The 14,559-nt window shown below is 38.8% G+C and overlaps 1 protein-coding gene across 4 annotated transcripts in view; it reads right to left on the bottom strand.

Annotated features, from left to right (window-relative positions):
• The window catches only part of SNAP25 (synaptosome associated protein 25), a 79,077-nt gene that overhangs the window by 23,857 nt on the left and 40,661 nt on the right, over nucleotides 1-14,559 (bottom strand). For all 4 annotated transcript variants that reach the window (XM_045833321.1, XM_045833318.1, XM_045833319.1 and 1 more), the window contains 2 exons: nucleotides 5,123-5,258; nucleotides 3,310-3,351 (listed from right to left, as the gene is read on the bottom strand). In XM_045833321.1, coding sequence (XP_045689277.1) covers nucleotides 3,310-3,351; nucleotides 5,123-5,194 — 114 coding nt within the window. In that variant the 5' untranslated portion in view covers nucleotides 5,195-5,258. The remainder of the gene's footprint in view (nucleotides 1-3,309; nucleotides 3,352-5,122; nucleotides 5,259-14,559) is intronic.

Here is a 14,559-nt window from a genome sequence, read left to right as displayed (position 1 = left end):
TTTAGCAGAAAGGCAGGCGTGACACAGCTATAGCTTTGGAATGGGAGTTCTCTTTTCATGGCCAAAGTGTCTTGAAAGATAAGTTGGCATAAAAAGAAAAGAAGCTAAAACAGCCATAAAATGTTGGGGAACCCCCAGGCACCACTCCAGGCTTCTGAATCAGCTCCCCTGAAACAGTGTGGCTTTTCCTGGGCTGAGTTTTCATAACCCAATGTATTCATGTATAGATGGCATTTAGTGATAGCAGAGTTAATCTTCTTGTCTGGCATCAAATACTCCTTTAGGATACATTCATGACTCTCCCACCAGAAGTAATTGTCTCCTTTATGCACTTAAGGCAAGTACAGCCTTGAATTTGGAGAGCTGTTTTCACAGCTGTTTGCCTGCATGAGATAAATTTTCATCTCCTTCCCATCTCCATAGTTAGATATTCCATACACATTCGTTGAAATGCATCCATCAAAAGAGGCAGTAGCCACCTCCAGTCTGGGGACCGAATGCTATGTTATTTCTAACCTTTTTATCTGTATAGGCATTAAGCTCTTCTGAACTTTCCCCACTGACCTCTGTGTAACTTTACATCACCCTTGAAATGCTGATGTGGTGGCTTCTACTAAAAACAAGACTGTACCTTGCAGCTCTGTTATACCCTACAATCTATGAGAGAATGCTTGAAGTTGGACATTCCACTGAAAGTGAGACTGTTTGTCTTTGGGAGACATCATTCAAGGAGTAACCTTTTCTGTCTTTGAGACTGAATTTCAATAGAAATTCTGCTCAATTCAAATTATATAGCAGTGATGCACTTTGGGATCATGGGCAAGGTCCCGGTATTTCAATGCTCAGATTTCCAAATCAAATCATTTCTGCCCTTGATGAATATTTAATGCTCGTTCTCTTTAAAGATAATTTCTTTTTTGATTGAAAAGCAGAATATCATCTGAATAGCCAATGCCCTAGACATAAGAGCTGTTTGACCATAAAAATAAAATAAGCCCAAAAGAAGTAAGAACAGATCAATCTACTGTAATAATGGCTTGCTCCTAATTTCCTCAGCAGGGAAAGTCTAATATCCTCCTCTCACTTATTAGAGGTAGGAGAGAGCTTCCACTTGTTTGGCTCTTTGTTCTAAGATGCAACTTCATGTTTGATCAAGAAACACTTTAGAGAAGCAAACATGTATGATTCAAGAATCCTACTTCAATGAATGGAGCATTTGAGATTCTTTCTTCCTGTCAGAATAAATTAGAGCAGACACTCCCTTTTCAAAACTGGCTGACAATGCCTGCAATTTAAGAAGACACAAACAAGAAATATCTGTGGCTCAATAACTCTGATGGGTGAGGGGCCAGCTTAAAGTGGTGTGGCACTTTTTTGGGTTTTTTTTTTAATTTTGAGAGGGGGAAAGGAGAGAGAGAGAAAGAGAGAGAGAGAGAGAGAGAGAGAGAGAGAGAGAGAGACATTGATGTGAGAGAGAAACATCAATTGTGGCCTCTCGTACATGCTCCAACAAGGGACCGAACCCGCGTGTGCCCTGACTTGACCAGGGCCAAAGTCATGCCTTCTGATGCATTCGCTCCACTTCATTCCACGTTCTGGGCAGTGTTTTGACATTGCTCAGGTGAGCAAATTGGTAATGGTTCTGCTATTTTAGAAATATACTTCACATGTACATACATGTAAATAAAAAATTTAAAAGATGAACTTGGAGGCTATGTTGAAGATGATAAAGATGCATCAAGATAATTATGTCAGTGGACTCTGGACTCCCTTCAGGTCAACATCAGAGCTCACACAGAAATGTTACTAATGTTTGTTCTTTTCACTTGCTCTCAGATTGAGGGACAATAAATCCACCTGAAAGCCTCTCCAGCATTTCTAGAATTAGATTATATGCCTCCTTGGTCCTCGAGTATTTCTGCATGAATGGAGTTCCCAGGATAGAGCAAAGGAAAATTTCTCTTCATTTAGAAAGCAAAGGCTGCTTTCCTGTGCTGCTGAGGGTCCCTTAATAGCCTGCCCTCCTATGGGTGCCAATTTGTGCTACATCACAGACTCAAATTGTCCTTTTTAGTGGTAACAGATTTTATTAAGTCCATCTCCCTGCCCTTCTCAAGTGTCCTGGGAGCTCCTAGTTTCACCTCTCTTTACTTCTCCTGTGGCAATTCTCATTTAGCCATCATATTTCATTCCTGGATGAGAAGCTAAAGTTGCAGAAACAAGAGATGCTGGCTTCTATAGTGGGAAAGGCAGCTGCTCTTCCTTTCAGCATTGTAAAATTTATCTTTTTTTTTTTTTTGTTCATGTCATTGCATAAGCAATTTATAGTGACATGAGGCAAGTTGGCTCATTTAATTATTCTGGTAGAGAACCTCCAAGATCTCAAAAAATGATAACCACACATGCATTTACATATTGATTATCAGTTTCAAACCATAGCTAAAATAGCACCTCACTGAATAAAAACTATTAGGCTTATTTCATTCATTTAAGATAAATATAACCCACCCCATTCTTTTCCCACTTCATCTCTCCCAAAGGACAAGTTCAATTAATCTATTTATTCTTCCTGGTTGACTGCTGCTCTCCCAAATTGGAATCAGTGAATTTTACTGTAAATGGCCTTCTGATTCGGTAATTGCTATCTGACCTATTTTACCCATTTAAAAATAGTTTGGGATTTATTAACCATGCCTTTCAATGGATGTTCAATTCAGAGTCAGGAATATAAAAGAGTTTCTATGTTTACATGATTGGTCTTAATATCTCCCCCTTATTAAAGAATTATCCTCTTATTTTATGAATTTTATGTTATTTCTCTTGTTTCATGAATTTCAGTGCCTGACTCAAAACATAACAATTTCTGAAAATGTTATACCTATAGGGGTACATATTTTAAAAAGTCATACATGTGGCTAAAGACAGAAGGGAGTGTCAAAATTAGACGCAATTGAAGGGCATCAAAATCACTACAAATAGGCTTTTATATAGATAATTCCTTTGTATATTAATAATCACTCTGGTTTGTTTAAAGTGATTGAATCTTTTATGATTTCATGGGAGCATTTACTTGGAAATACTATCCTTCTCTGCTTCTCAGATTGTAAAGACAGCCTGGGCTGGGAGAGTGGATACTTTAATGGCTACCTGGCAACTTCAATGCAGCATCTCCTTTACCATATGGCTTCTGGGTAGGCTCAATTAAGCCTGGAATCAATGGGATCATGACTTAGGGAAAGGCAGTAGGGTCTAGGGAAAGAATATGTGAGTGAAAGGATTAGTTTATCATAAACGACAGTCAATCCTTACCTCTTCAACCAGTTGCAGCATACGACGGGTGCTTTCCAGCGACTAAGATTAAAAAAAAAAAAACATAAACATCATAAGTACAGGATTCAGAACAGAGGTCTTGGGAAAACAGAACTACATTTTTCCCTTTTCTGAAACCCTAAGAGTTACTATCACATATTCTTTTCTGTTTGTAGCTGAATCCCAAAGGTTCTTCCCATTTTCAATCTCTTTCCTATCAGGCTTTCTACCTAATAAGATTCCCTAAAGCAATTACATTAAAGGTGATCTTCATAAAATCAAAACTATATGAAGCTGATCTGGATATCAGAGAAAAAATAATCTGGAAAGGATAATCTGGGAAGAATGATCTCAGATACTCAGAGGACTAATTTGACCACCCTAGAATAAGAATACTGAATTTTAAGAACAAACATAATTATGAATTGAGATGAATCTAAATTGAGTTTCTTAGATTAAAAACACAATTAGCAGTTATTATCAAAACAAATTAAGCTGTCACCTTAGGGTGAAAAAAATCAAGCATATTTGAAGTAACTAGACTATAGGAGGAGACAGCCATAGTAAATATCTTCATCCTTAGATAAGAAAAAATTAGTTGGAAGCCTGGGTCATCAGGTGCTGTGTTGTTACTTTTTTCTTCGTCCATTTCAAACTACTAGAATCTAACAACCTGTGTGACTCCTCAAAACTATGCTTTTAAGTGAACTTATTTGGGGGACGAGATTTTGCAAATATGAAGAATGTTACATTTCCTGGAAGAGCTGTGAGCAGACTGCTGTTTGGAGTAGAATGGCTGTAGGCAGTGGTATGCTGGCAAGCTTTTAACATCTGGCTTTCCAGAAGAAAATATGAGTATATATATATATATGATTTAAGTTTATAAATGATGAGTAGCACAAAATTTATAAGTAATAAAATACACAATACTCTTTATTAGAAGTTCCACATAACCAGTTGGTTCTCCCTAACAGCTTTTGTTGATTTGTACTGATCTCTGTGCCCATAGCTAAGTAAGGGTAGAACAAGTTATTTCTGGCATGAACCCTGGTTGATATTTTAACTTATGTTAGTAAGTAAGAGGAAAGTGAAACAATGAAGACATATGTTAAAACTTTACTCATTTGTCAATGATACAAGAGACTGCTTTGCAGAAGAGAATTTTAGTTTTCAAACAATCTTCAAAACAATGAGTCCAGCTATGATTTGTAGTGTTTGCAGATTCCCACCGTGTAAATACTCTTACCCTGTCTGATTTGTAAGTACATATGGTGTGACTGACAGTGAACTTGGGCAGATTCCTGGTAACGCACCATTATATCCTATCTCCACACTACAGAGCAAAAACATGTCAAGAAATTTGACAGCATAGATAGTGGTAAAATACAGTAAAATGATTAGGAATTGATGAGCTTTGAGTCTTTAGTACCTCTGATTTTAATATCAATTATTTAATCCTTAGTTTATATAATTCAATTTTAATACCAGGTTGCAAAGTTCTGGAAAATGTAACAATCAGCTCTCAGAATTGAGCCAGCTCCAGCACACTACTGAGTGCAAAACACCCAAAGACATAGCTATTTTAGAGGATCTTGGCTCTCTAGATTTCTGGAAACTGAGAGTTTGGGCTAAGACATTAATTTGTATGTAGGTTTTATAATTAACCCATAGTTGTCTGCAGAGGCCTTAAGTATAGAGGAAATGGAGTTATACTACCCCGTGTGTGTGTGTTAATTTTAATCAAGACATTAGAAGTAGCCCTTTTCCCACCTTTTCCCTGTCTTTTACTCCCTTCTCATTCTCCATCCCTCACCTCATCAGCCAGCTGGTCAGCTCTTCGCTGCATCTCCTCCAGCTCATTGCGCATATCTGCATCTTCGGCCATGGTAGTGGTAGGGGGTGGCTGGGTGCCTGGGCTGGGGAGTCAGTGGTGGGTTTGGCCACAGAACCTGGGAAGAAGCAGATTTTAACATGTAAGAGCTTATATGTGTATGTGTAGGTATGCATAAATGGGAGATATAAGTGGCCCATACTCCGTCTCCATGATTCAGTCATCTTCTGAGCTGGAAGCCTTACTCAAACAGGAGTCAAGGGAATTACGCTGTTTCTCCAACAGACACCATGAATGCATACTTGCCAACATTACCATGGAGGAAGATACCTGTCTACTTATGATGTATCTTGTAAGATACAGACCACCCAAGAATTAGGAATGATGGGATGGAGGGAAGTGGTTCTGGTCAGTATCTTTAAATCTCACATTTCTTTATTTTTCTTTTTAACAGCTTTATTGAAGTATAATTGGCATACAACAAATCTCAAATATTTGAAGTGTATAATCTGAGAAGTTTTGACTTATGTATACACCCAAAGAACCATGACCACAATTAAGAAAGTAAACATATCCACCACCACCAAACACCTTACCCTAGACTGAGACAACTGCTTATATGCTTTCTGTTACTGAAAATTAGTTTGCATTTCCTAAAATTTTATATAAATGGAGTGATACCATATGTACTAGTTTTTCCTCACTTTTTTCACTTACATAATTATTTTGAGATTCATTCGTGTTGTAGCATGTATTAATAGTTATTCTTTTTTATTGCTGAGTAATATTCCATTTTATTTAGAGGCATTTAGAAACAAAAGACAGACAATCTTTAGTCTTTTTCATTTTTAAAAAATTTTTAGTTTTTTGTTTACTTTTCAGAGAGGGTACAGTAGGGAGAAAGAGAGGGGGAGAAACTTCAATACAAAAGAGAAACACTTATTGGTTACCTCTCATACATGCCCCAAGCAGGGACCAAACCTGCAACCTAGGCATGTGCCCTGACAGGGAATCAAACTGGTGATTTTTTGCTTTGTGAAGTGATGATGTCCAACTGACTGAGCCACACTGGTCAGGGTTAGTCTTCTAAAATTTCTATCAGAGATTGCCAAGAGCACTTATACGGGGATGGACAACTATTTCTTAAAAGAGGGATGGGTCCTTGGCCCTGAAATGTGACCAGCCCATTTTTTGGTTACTCTCTTGAAATCCCCTATGGTACAAATTACAGGTAGCCTGACTGAGGTACCTCCAAAGCTAACCAGTCCCCCACTCTTCACCCCTTCCTTTCTTCTTTCCATTCTTTTTCCTATGCTTCCTTCCTTCTCAAATATTTATTGAGTACCTGTAATATGGCAGGATAGTGTTAGGCACTAAAAATATGATGATGAATGGGACAGACAAATTCATTGCTGTCACAGAACTACAGTGCAATTGGGAAGATGGGAAGGAAATAAGGACATTAGATTATTCAGTGCGAAGCTAATTATGTTTGGGAACATATCATGGGTGCGATGGGTCTCATCAGGCCTCCCAAAGGAAGTCATGTACCCAGAAAAGGCCATCAGATGAAGAGTTCAAGAAGATAACTATTTGATAATGATAAATACTTCTCTGTGAGTAGCACAATGGTAGAAGGCATGGGCTTGTGTCTTGTGGCTAAGAAGTCCACCCATGCACCAGAATTTACCTTTCCCCATTCATGGTAGGGCACAGTCTCTGGGAAAAGGCTTCCCAGCTGGGAATTACATTTCTAATCCCCATTGCAAGGAGGTGGTGCCATGTGACTAGAAATGGTTTATGAGTTGTAGTCAAAATTCTGTGTGTACCTGCCAGACTAACACAATTCAAAAGCAAGAATTCCTTTGACACCCTCTCTTTCTCCCTTGCCAGGAAAAATAGGGTGCTGGAGGATGGCCAGGCCATGACACAGCAGGAACTTGGGCCCCCTAAATCTATGCCTGAAGGAAACTTGATAGTTGACCAGAAAGACCTGAACCTTCATATAAGATGACAATGTATTTCTATTGTACTACACTCCTGAAATGTGAGGGCTTGTTTTGTTATAGCAGCTGATGTTGCACTAGTAAAGGCCTGAGGAAAGTTAAAATGGAATGGAGGCATTTCATAGAAACAGGATTTCCTAACTGAAAAACACAGTTATGTTTGTCCTTCCATTAAAAACTGAAGCTGGGAGAGGAAATTAGATTTAGGGCTTTTGGGCAATACCATGTTTTTATTGTTGTTGTTGTTATTATTATTATTATTATTATTGCTATTATGATTTGTATGAGAAGCTTTTTTTGCAAAAACAAAACAAAAATAATGAGGAACATACCCACTGGGAGGCAAGGAAACCAAAGTTCACAGAGGCAGGCCCTCACCATGAGCTGCAGAGGGCGGCTCTATGACCCTAGCTCCCAGGCCCACGGCTACAGTGTTTTCTTGACAGCTAAGGTGGAATTTCTCTGCTATTCTAATTTAGTACATATTGTTAGGATCTTTCACATTTACCATATTTGTGAAGTAACACAGACTATTCAGAGTTCCTAGGTAGGAGGAATCCTAAAGTAAAACTTCTTTGGAAATAATAGATTTCATGGTTCTTTTGTTCCCAGTGAATCTTGGGCAAAACATCAAATATGAAATCATAGTAAAAAAGAAGAAAAGAGCTTCAGGGCTGCATTCTACCAGTGACATTAAAAAGAAAGGTAGTAAGCTTAAGATAGATTAGTTTTATGGGCAGTCATTTAAAATACCGACTGGGCATCACGCCACAAGCATGCTAATTTTTGCACACCTATTCTGGCCACCAGAGTATGTACTTGTGATGTCATGTAGAGGTTTACATATTTTGTGTTTTGCTTAAATACAGGCCTCCACTTTAGAAATTAGAAATATAGGCTGCCACCAGAATATGTACTGATGATTTCATGTAGGGGTTTAAATGTTTTGTGTTTTATTTAAATACAGGCCTCCACTTTAGAAATTAGGGATCTAGGAATCAGAAATTAGAATAAACTCACACCAAGTCACTTCCAGACCTTAAGATAAGCAGAAGCACAATTCCCATGTCCCCTGAGTGACTGGGATCGACCCTCAGAATAAAATGGTAGATCATGGAAACAATGAGTAGATTGTTGGTGGGAGCTCCCTGGAGTGGAAAAGGGCTCGGCTATCAGAAAACCTGGTTGGGCTGGGAGCTCTGGCACTCAGTTGCTGGGTGACTCTGCGCAAGTTTATCACTGGCTCTGAGTTTCAGTTTTCTCAACAAGGTAAATAATACCAGTCTCACAGGCTCATTGAGGGGATATGTTATAAGAAGCTCAGATCTACCTTGTTTGTAAGGATGTGGGGGCTTACTATTGATAAGCCTTGCTCATTCTGGATAAGCCTATATCCTTTGCCAAGAGTGGAACAAATCCAACACTTATTAATTAGTTTTCCTTTACTAACTGCTGGGCAAGAGGCATGCTGAGCACCCGTGGAAGTCTGAAACCGGGGAAACCAGCAGGGTGCCTGAGCCTCCAGTCCCTCAGCAGCACCTGTCATGGGATTACTATATAGTGACAAACAAGAACATCTTCTCATCCTCTTCTCCCTCTTTGTATTTTGCTGCCAGTTTCCTTAGCGGAACTTCTTCCTTCAGTCTAAGCAGGCAACTGACCTTTCCAATTAATAGGTCAGAGTATTAGAAGGCAGAAGTCTGTGTGCTTTCAGACCTGTAAGACTTGCAATTTCCTACTCCTCCAGGTCTGTTTGCTGATGGATGCTCACTCTCGCTTGCTTGCACGCTCTCTCTCCTCTCTTGCTCTGTCTCTGATCTCATGTGTTTCCTTGGTAATTTCCTCTCAAAGTTGCTATTTTCAGCACCTGAAGAACAGTTATTGGGCCCCTTGGATTCACACTGACAGCACCCTATGAGAAGCTGATGGATGGGCAGCTGGGGAGGTGGCAGAGAAGCCATGTGGTGAATACCCTTGTTTTCATGGTTTCCCCAGAATCTCCTATATTTGTGTCCTGCTCTAAAGTGTGGGGGCATGTCTGAGATTTTGGAGGAAGGCTGATGAGTCTGACAGATTTCAAATGCACATCCTTTCAAAGCTGTAAAAACAATATCTCCCATCCTAATAAGAATGGAGGGACAGCAGGCATGGGACACACATTCAAATCCTTTGTTGGGATGTCTAATGCTAGTATTTGATAATTTGTCCCACAAAACCCAAGCCCAGCATATTAACATTCTGAGAGACAGCACTTAATGGTAATTTCAGTAGCTAAAAGGATGTTAATAGTGAAATGGCATTTATTATCTAGGCAATGTGGAACACTTCACTCATATTAGTGCATTAAACCCCCATCCCGTGTGTTGCCTGAGCTGAGAGTGTGGCCCCAGCCAGCAAAGCCTGCTGAGTAAATGAGGAAATAAGAAGCAGAGCCACTCAAAACTATTCCCTGGGGCTCTGATGAAAGACATCTCCCATCCATTAAGGGCCCAACAGTATTCTATTAATTATTTCAAGTCACCAGTGATTTGGGGTCTGGGCCCTAGTAGGTGTTCAATTTATGTTAATTGACTTACTGAATGAATGACTGAATGAACTGTTCTAACACCTCCAGGTGGCATTTAATGTTCCCAAGTCAGCAGTTTGCCTTGTGTGGTCTAGGGCAATGCTTCTAAAACTTCAACAGGCATCAGAATTTCTGGAAGCTTGTTAAAACAGATTGGTAGATACCAGTCTCAGAGACTCTGAGTCAGTTGCTCTGATGTGGGGTTAGATTCTGCATTTCTAACTAGCTCTCAGCTGATGCTGGTGTTGTTGGTCCCAGACCGCACTTTGAGTGACTCTGACCTATAGGAGCCCTATCTTTGGGAATGTTCATAAGTGTCACCAGGTGAGGTGGGGACGAGGCTCTCTGGTGAGAGTAGGGAAACAGTGGGCTCAACTAGGGTGCTTCAGGGAATTAAGGCCAAATCCAGCTCACTGCCTGTTTTGGTACTGGTCATGAGCAAAAGGTGGATTTTTATATTTTAAATGGTTAAAAATACTCAAGAAGAATACTTTGTATATGTAAAAATTATGTCAAACCCCAGTTTCAGGGTCCATAAATAAAATTTATCTGGAGCACGCACATGCTCATTGGCTTCCCTATTGTCTATGACTCCTTTTTTTGATCAATTAATTTATTTTTATTTTTCAATTGTAGTCGACATCTAATGTTATTTAGTTTCAGGTGTACAGCATAGTAATCAGACATTTATATAACTTAAGAGGTGATCGCCCTGATAAGTCTAGTACCTAACGGCAGAGTTGACTGGCTACAAAAGATCAACATGCCCCGCAAAGTTGAAAATATTTACTCCCTGGTTCTATACAGAAAACATTTGCTGAACTCTAGGCTAAATAAATTTAAACAGAAATCCTTAAAGCATTTCTCATCAGTCTTTCATATACACAAATCATTGAAATATTTCCTGTAGACAGACACATGTGTGGTGTTTTTGTTTTGTTTTGTTTTTTTCTGTCTGTATTTGACTGTAGAATTCCCTTTTCCTGGGGCTTCCTGTGACAGTGTTTGTGTTTCTTGGACCATGTTGTAAACAAGAAGTGATCCAAGGCATAAAATATATACATGAATTTGCCTTTGATAGATAATCCTATAGGGCTTTAGGACTGCAAATCATATTTAATCCATGTGATTAATTGTTAGGTTAATTGCTGGGGTGCTCACACAGCTCTTACAAAGATTCCTAATTTCTATGACCATCTGCAAATGAAGGATCTCAGCCCTAGATGCAGCACTGGACGGTTTGTATCAGAAACAGAATCCTCTGAGGGTCTGTCATATTGAGGTATGTGGTACAAAGTCAGCAGGTTTCAGTTACTCCTTGATGTCAAGGGTAATCTGTAAAGCTCTTCATTTTCTAAGGTTGCATGCACATTTATTGAGACCCACAATGGACACAGGGCAGATGGATTCTGGAGACGACCCTTTCTCTCTTATCAAGGAGCTTATCCATTTACATGCATTAGGTTAAGACTGCTTTCTCAATGCAGAGTCTGAACTCAAATATGAGTTAAGACCTAGGCAGAGGAGAAGAGCATGTGTTTTCGATATTCCAGGGGGGCATAGACGTAGATGGCTACTTTGCTGAGAACAATGGCGATTAGTCCAAGCATCATAGGGCAAGAAAGTCTTGGAAAAGGTATAATTCTCTCCATGTTTCACCTTTTAACTAATAAAATAAACCAACACACTTACATATTTCAACACCTATTGGCTGAATTATCACAGAGAGCTGAAATCTACACCTTGAAATCTCCCCATACCACTTACTCCAATGAAGCTTCTGCAGGGGAGATCTCCTGTCCACACTGCTGGTGGAATTCAATAAAAGCTCATTAAACACTCAGTAAAATTTAGCAAAAGTTTATTAAAGGCTCACTATATTCAACAAAGCCCAAAGAAGAACAAAGGAGCTTTATATGTGGGACAATTCTTCTTAATTATTAATAAAAATTTATACCAAGACTTATCGAGGGCTTACTCTTTGCCAGGCACTACTTTAAGTCTTTTCATATAACAACATACATAAACCTTATATGACACAGGTGTGTGTATTATTACCATTTCCACTCTGTAGATTAGGAAATAAGCTTAGAGGTAACTACTGACACACAGATGAATTTCAGATCAGGAATTTAGGTCATTTTCAAAGCATATTTTTCTCAAAGCACATCTTGTGGATATTTTGTCTTTTAATTAAAAATTGGAAATATTTTACTTGTAACTTCATTTACATATTGAAAAATAATATGGAGTGTTTTGACAGGAACATCTCAGTATATCCCAGCATTTGATATTATTTATCATCTCCACCTACGTTTCTAATCTCCAGTTCTTTTCCCCCTTGTGTTCATTTTTATTTTTACTTTTATTTTCTTTTTTTAAGATTTTATTTATTTATTTTTAGAGAGGGAAGGGAGGGAGAAAGAGAGAGAGAGAGAAACATCAATGTGCAGTTGCTGGGGGTCATGGCCTGCAACCCAGGCATGTACCCTGACTGGGAATCGAACCTGCGACACTTTGGTTCCCAGCCCACGCTCAATCCACTGAGCTATGCCAGCCAGGGCCTACTTCTATTTTCTTCCTAAGATAAATCATGTGTTGTTCCTTTTTATATCTTCTTGAATTAACAAAAGATTAATTTATTTTGCATTTTTCTTGTTTTGAGTACAGTATACTTATTGCTATAAATTATCCTCTCTGTGTTACTGTGGCCCTATCCTATGGGTTTTGGAATATAGTACAGCTTCTGTTATTTATTTCTAACTAGCTTTAAATTTCACTTTTATTCCCTCTGGAATTGAAGAGGTATTTGAATGTATAATTTTAAAATTTAAATAATGCACTTTTTGTAATTAAATAATACACATTTTTTGTTTTGGAATTTTATTTTTATGGTCAGTATAAGTGACCCATGTGATTTTTGTTATTTGAAATTGGTGAGATTTCCTTTGTACCCTAACACATGACCAATTTCTGAGAATATTTAACATGTATTTGAAAAGGAAGTCTATTCTATCTTTGACTCCATCTAGCTACCTACCTACATCAAGTCAGGCTTAAAAGGAAGGTTTATTATTCAAGTCCCATTAAATCTTGAGTCAACTTGATTTATTGATTTCTGTGTATTCAAATCACCCATAGTAACTGTAGCTTTTTCACTTTCTTTTTATATTTCAGCCTATTTTTGCTTTTTATACTTTGCAGCTGCAAAATCATACACACACACACTCAAATATCCCATAATTGCTACTTTTTCACAGTGGATTGTAGCTTTTATCAATATTAAAGATTAGTATTGCACCTGTATACTCCATTTCACTATGTTATTATGTTACAGCTTTGGTCAAACTCAAGGAATAGGAATATACTTCTTAGACCTATCCCTTTTATCTTTGTAAAAACAAAGCCAAAACAACAGCAACAAACCAGTTTTACCCCTCTGCACTGTGGGAGCTCTCATTTGCCTCATGGCTCAGAATCTAACAGTGGGGCAGTGACCCACTTTCTCTGGGTTTTCATCCTCACCCTCCAGAAGCAGCCAGCACTTGGATATTTGGAGGCAGGGGCTAATCATCTCTTTCCCCAACTGTAATGATATGTGATCAAGGATGTGTTTAATGCTTTATTTTCACTGAACAAAATCTCTCCTTGGAGTTAATGGAACTGTAAGGCCCAAAGTGCCTATTTGAAGGGAATAGTGAAGCACAGTGACAGCTGCTGAGACAAGCCCCAAAGATTCCTCAAGTGCATTGGGAGAATTTTCTATTCTGAATAATAGGAATTCACCCCAGGTTTGTAGCAGCCTTTCTCAACTAAGAAAAATCTGCTGCATTTGTTCCAACAGTCTATGTCACATAAGTCTTGTCAAAATATTAGGCACAATGATAGTCATTTATTGAGAGCTTGTCATGTGATAGCAATCAAACCAGGAACTTTATATAAAATTAGGGGGTTTATTTAGAGCCCCAAACCTTTGTTACTCAAAACCAAATCAGCAGCATCAGCCTCACCTGGGAACTGAGGCTCTGCTGCACACCTACTGGGTCAGGTCAGATCACCTACTGCACAAGATCACCAAGCATCAGAAGTTTATGTGCTGCTCTAAACCACATTATCTCCACAATAAGCATGAAAAGAATGAGGTACAACTTGACTCGATAATGAAACAAGATCACAGGGCTGGTCAGTGGAAAAGGCTGAGTGTCTCACGTTGGGGAGCTTGACTTTGTGCCTATAAAATCCTCTGCTGCACAGCCTGCCATTAATTAGTTCATGTTGCTCATTCAACAAAAGTTTATTAAAGACCTACAGACTTGCCAGCAGCATTTGCAACCCAAGCAGACTGAAAGCTCTATGGGCCATGAGCTCTGACTGTCTTGCAACAGTGTCCTGCACTCTGATGGGGACTGGTGGACTGGCTAGCTGATTTCCATGAAACAGTCTTTCATTCAGGAAACAAGAGGAAGATGCTTATCAGGAAAAGCACCCTGGAGATTTTCCACTTCCCCCAAATAACAGTTTGTGAAGGCTAAGACCAGTTTAAGATCATTAGAGCTCAAAAGGGAGAAAATAATGAGGACTTTGAGTATTGGAGACTCTACTGATTGTCCTGATAAATTCTTCTTCCTCTGAGAATGAGGATGCAAATTTTAATGCTAACTTAAGGTCCAGAGCAAGGAATAATTTCAGCAGATAACATATAGTAAGGTTCTATTTACGCTTTTATTGTTAAAAATGGCCATTTCTTAAATCTGCTGTGTCTGTGGTTGTATAAGACCTTTAAAGTGTGGGCTGGACTTGGCTCCCTGCTCTTCTATTTTGAACATTCTTATGCATGAAATTCAACC

The sequence above is a fragment of the Phyllostomus hastatus genome, unplaced genomic scaffold, assembly GCF_019186645.2.
Source record: "Phyllostomus hastatus isolate PE091 unplaced genomic scaffold, TTU_PhHast_1.1 phas_contig_17, whole genome shotgun sequence".
NCBI lineage: Eukaryota > Metazoa > Chordata > Mammalia > Chiroptera > Phyllostomidae > Phyllostomus > Phyllostomus hastatus.
Note: the sequence above shows the minus strand (reverse complement) of the source record. Positions and strands in the feature narration are given on the sequence as shown.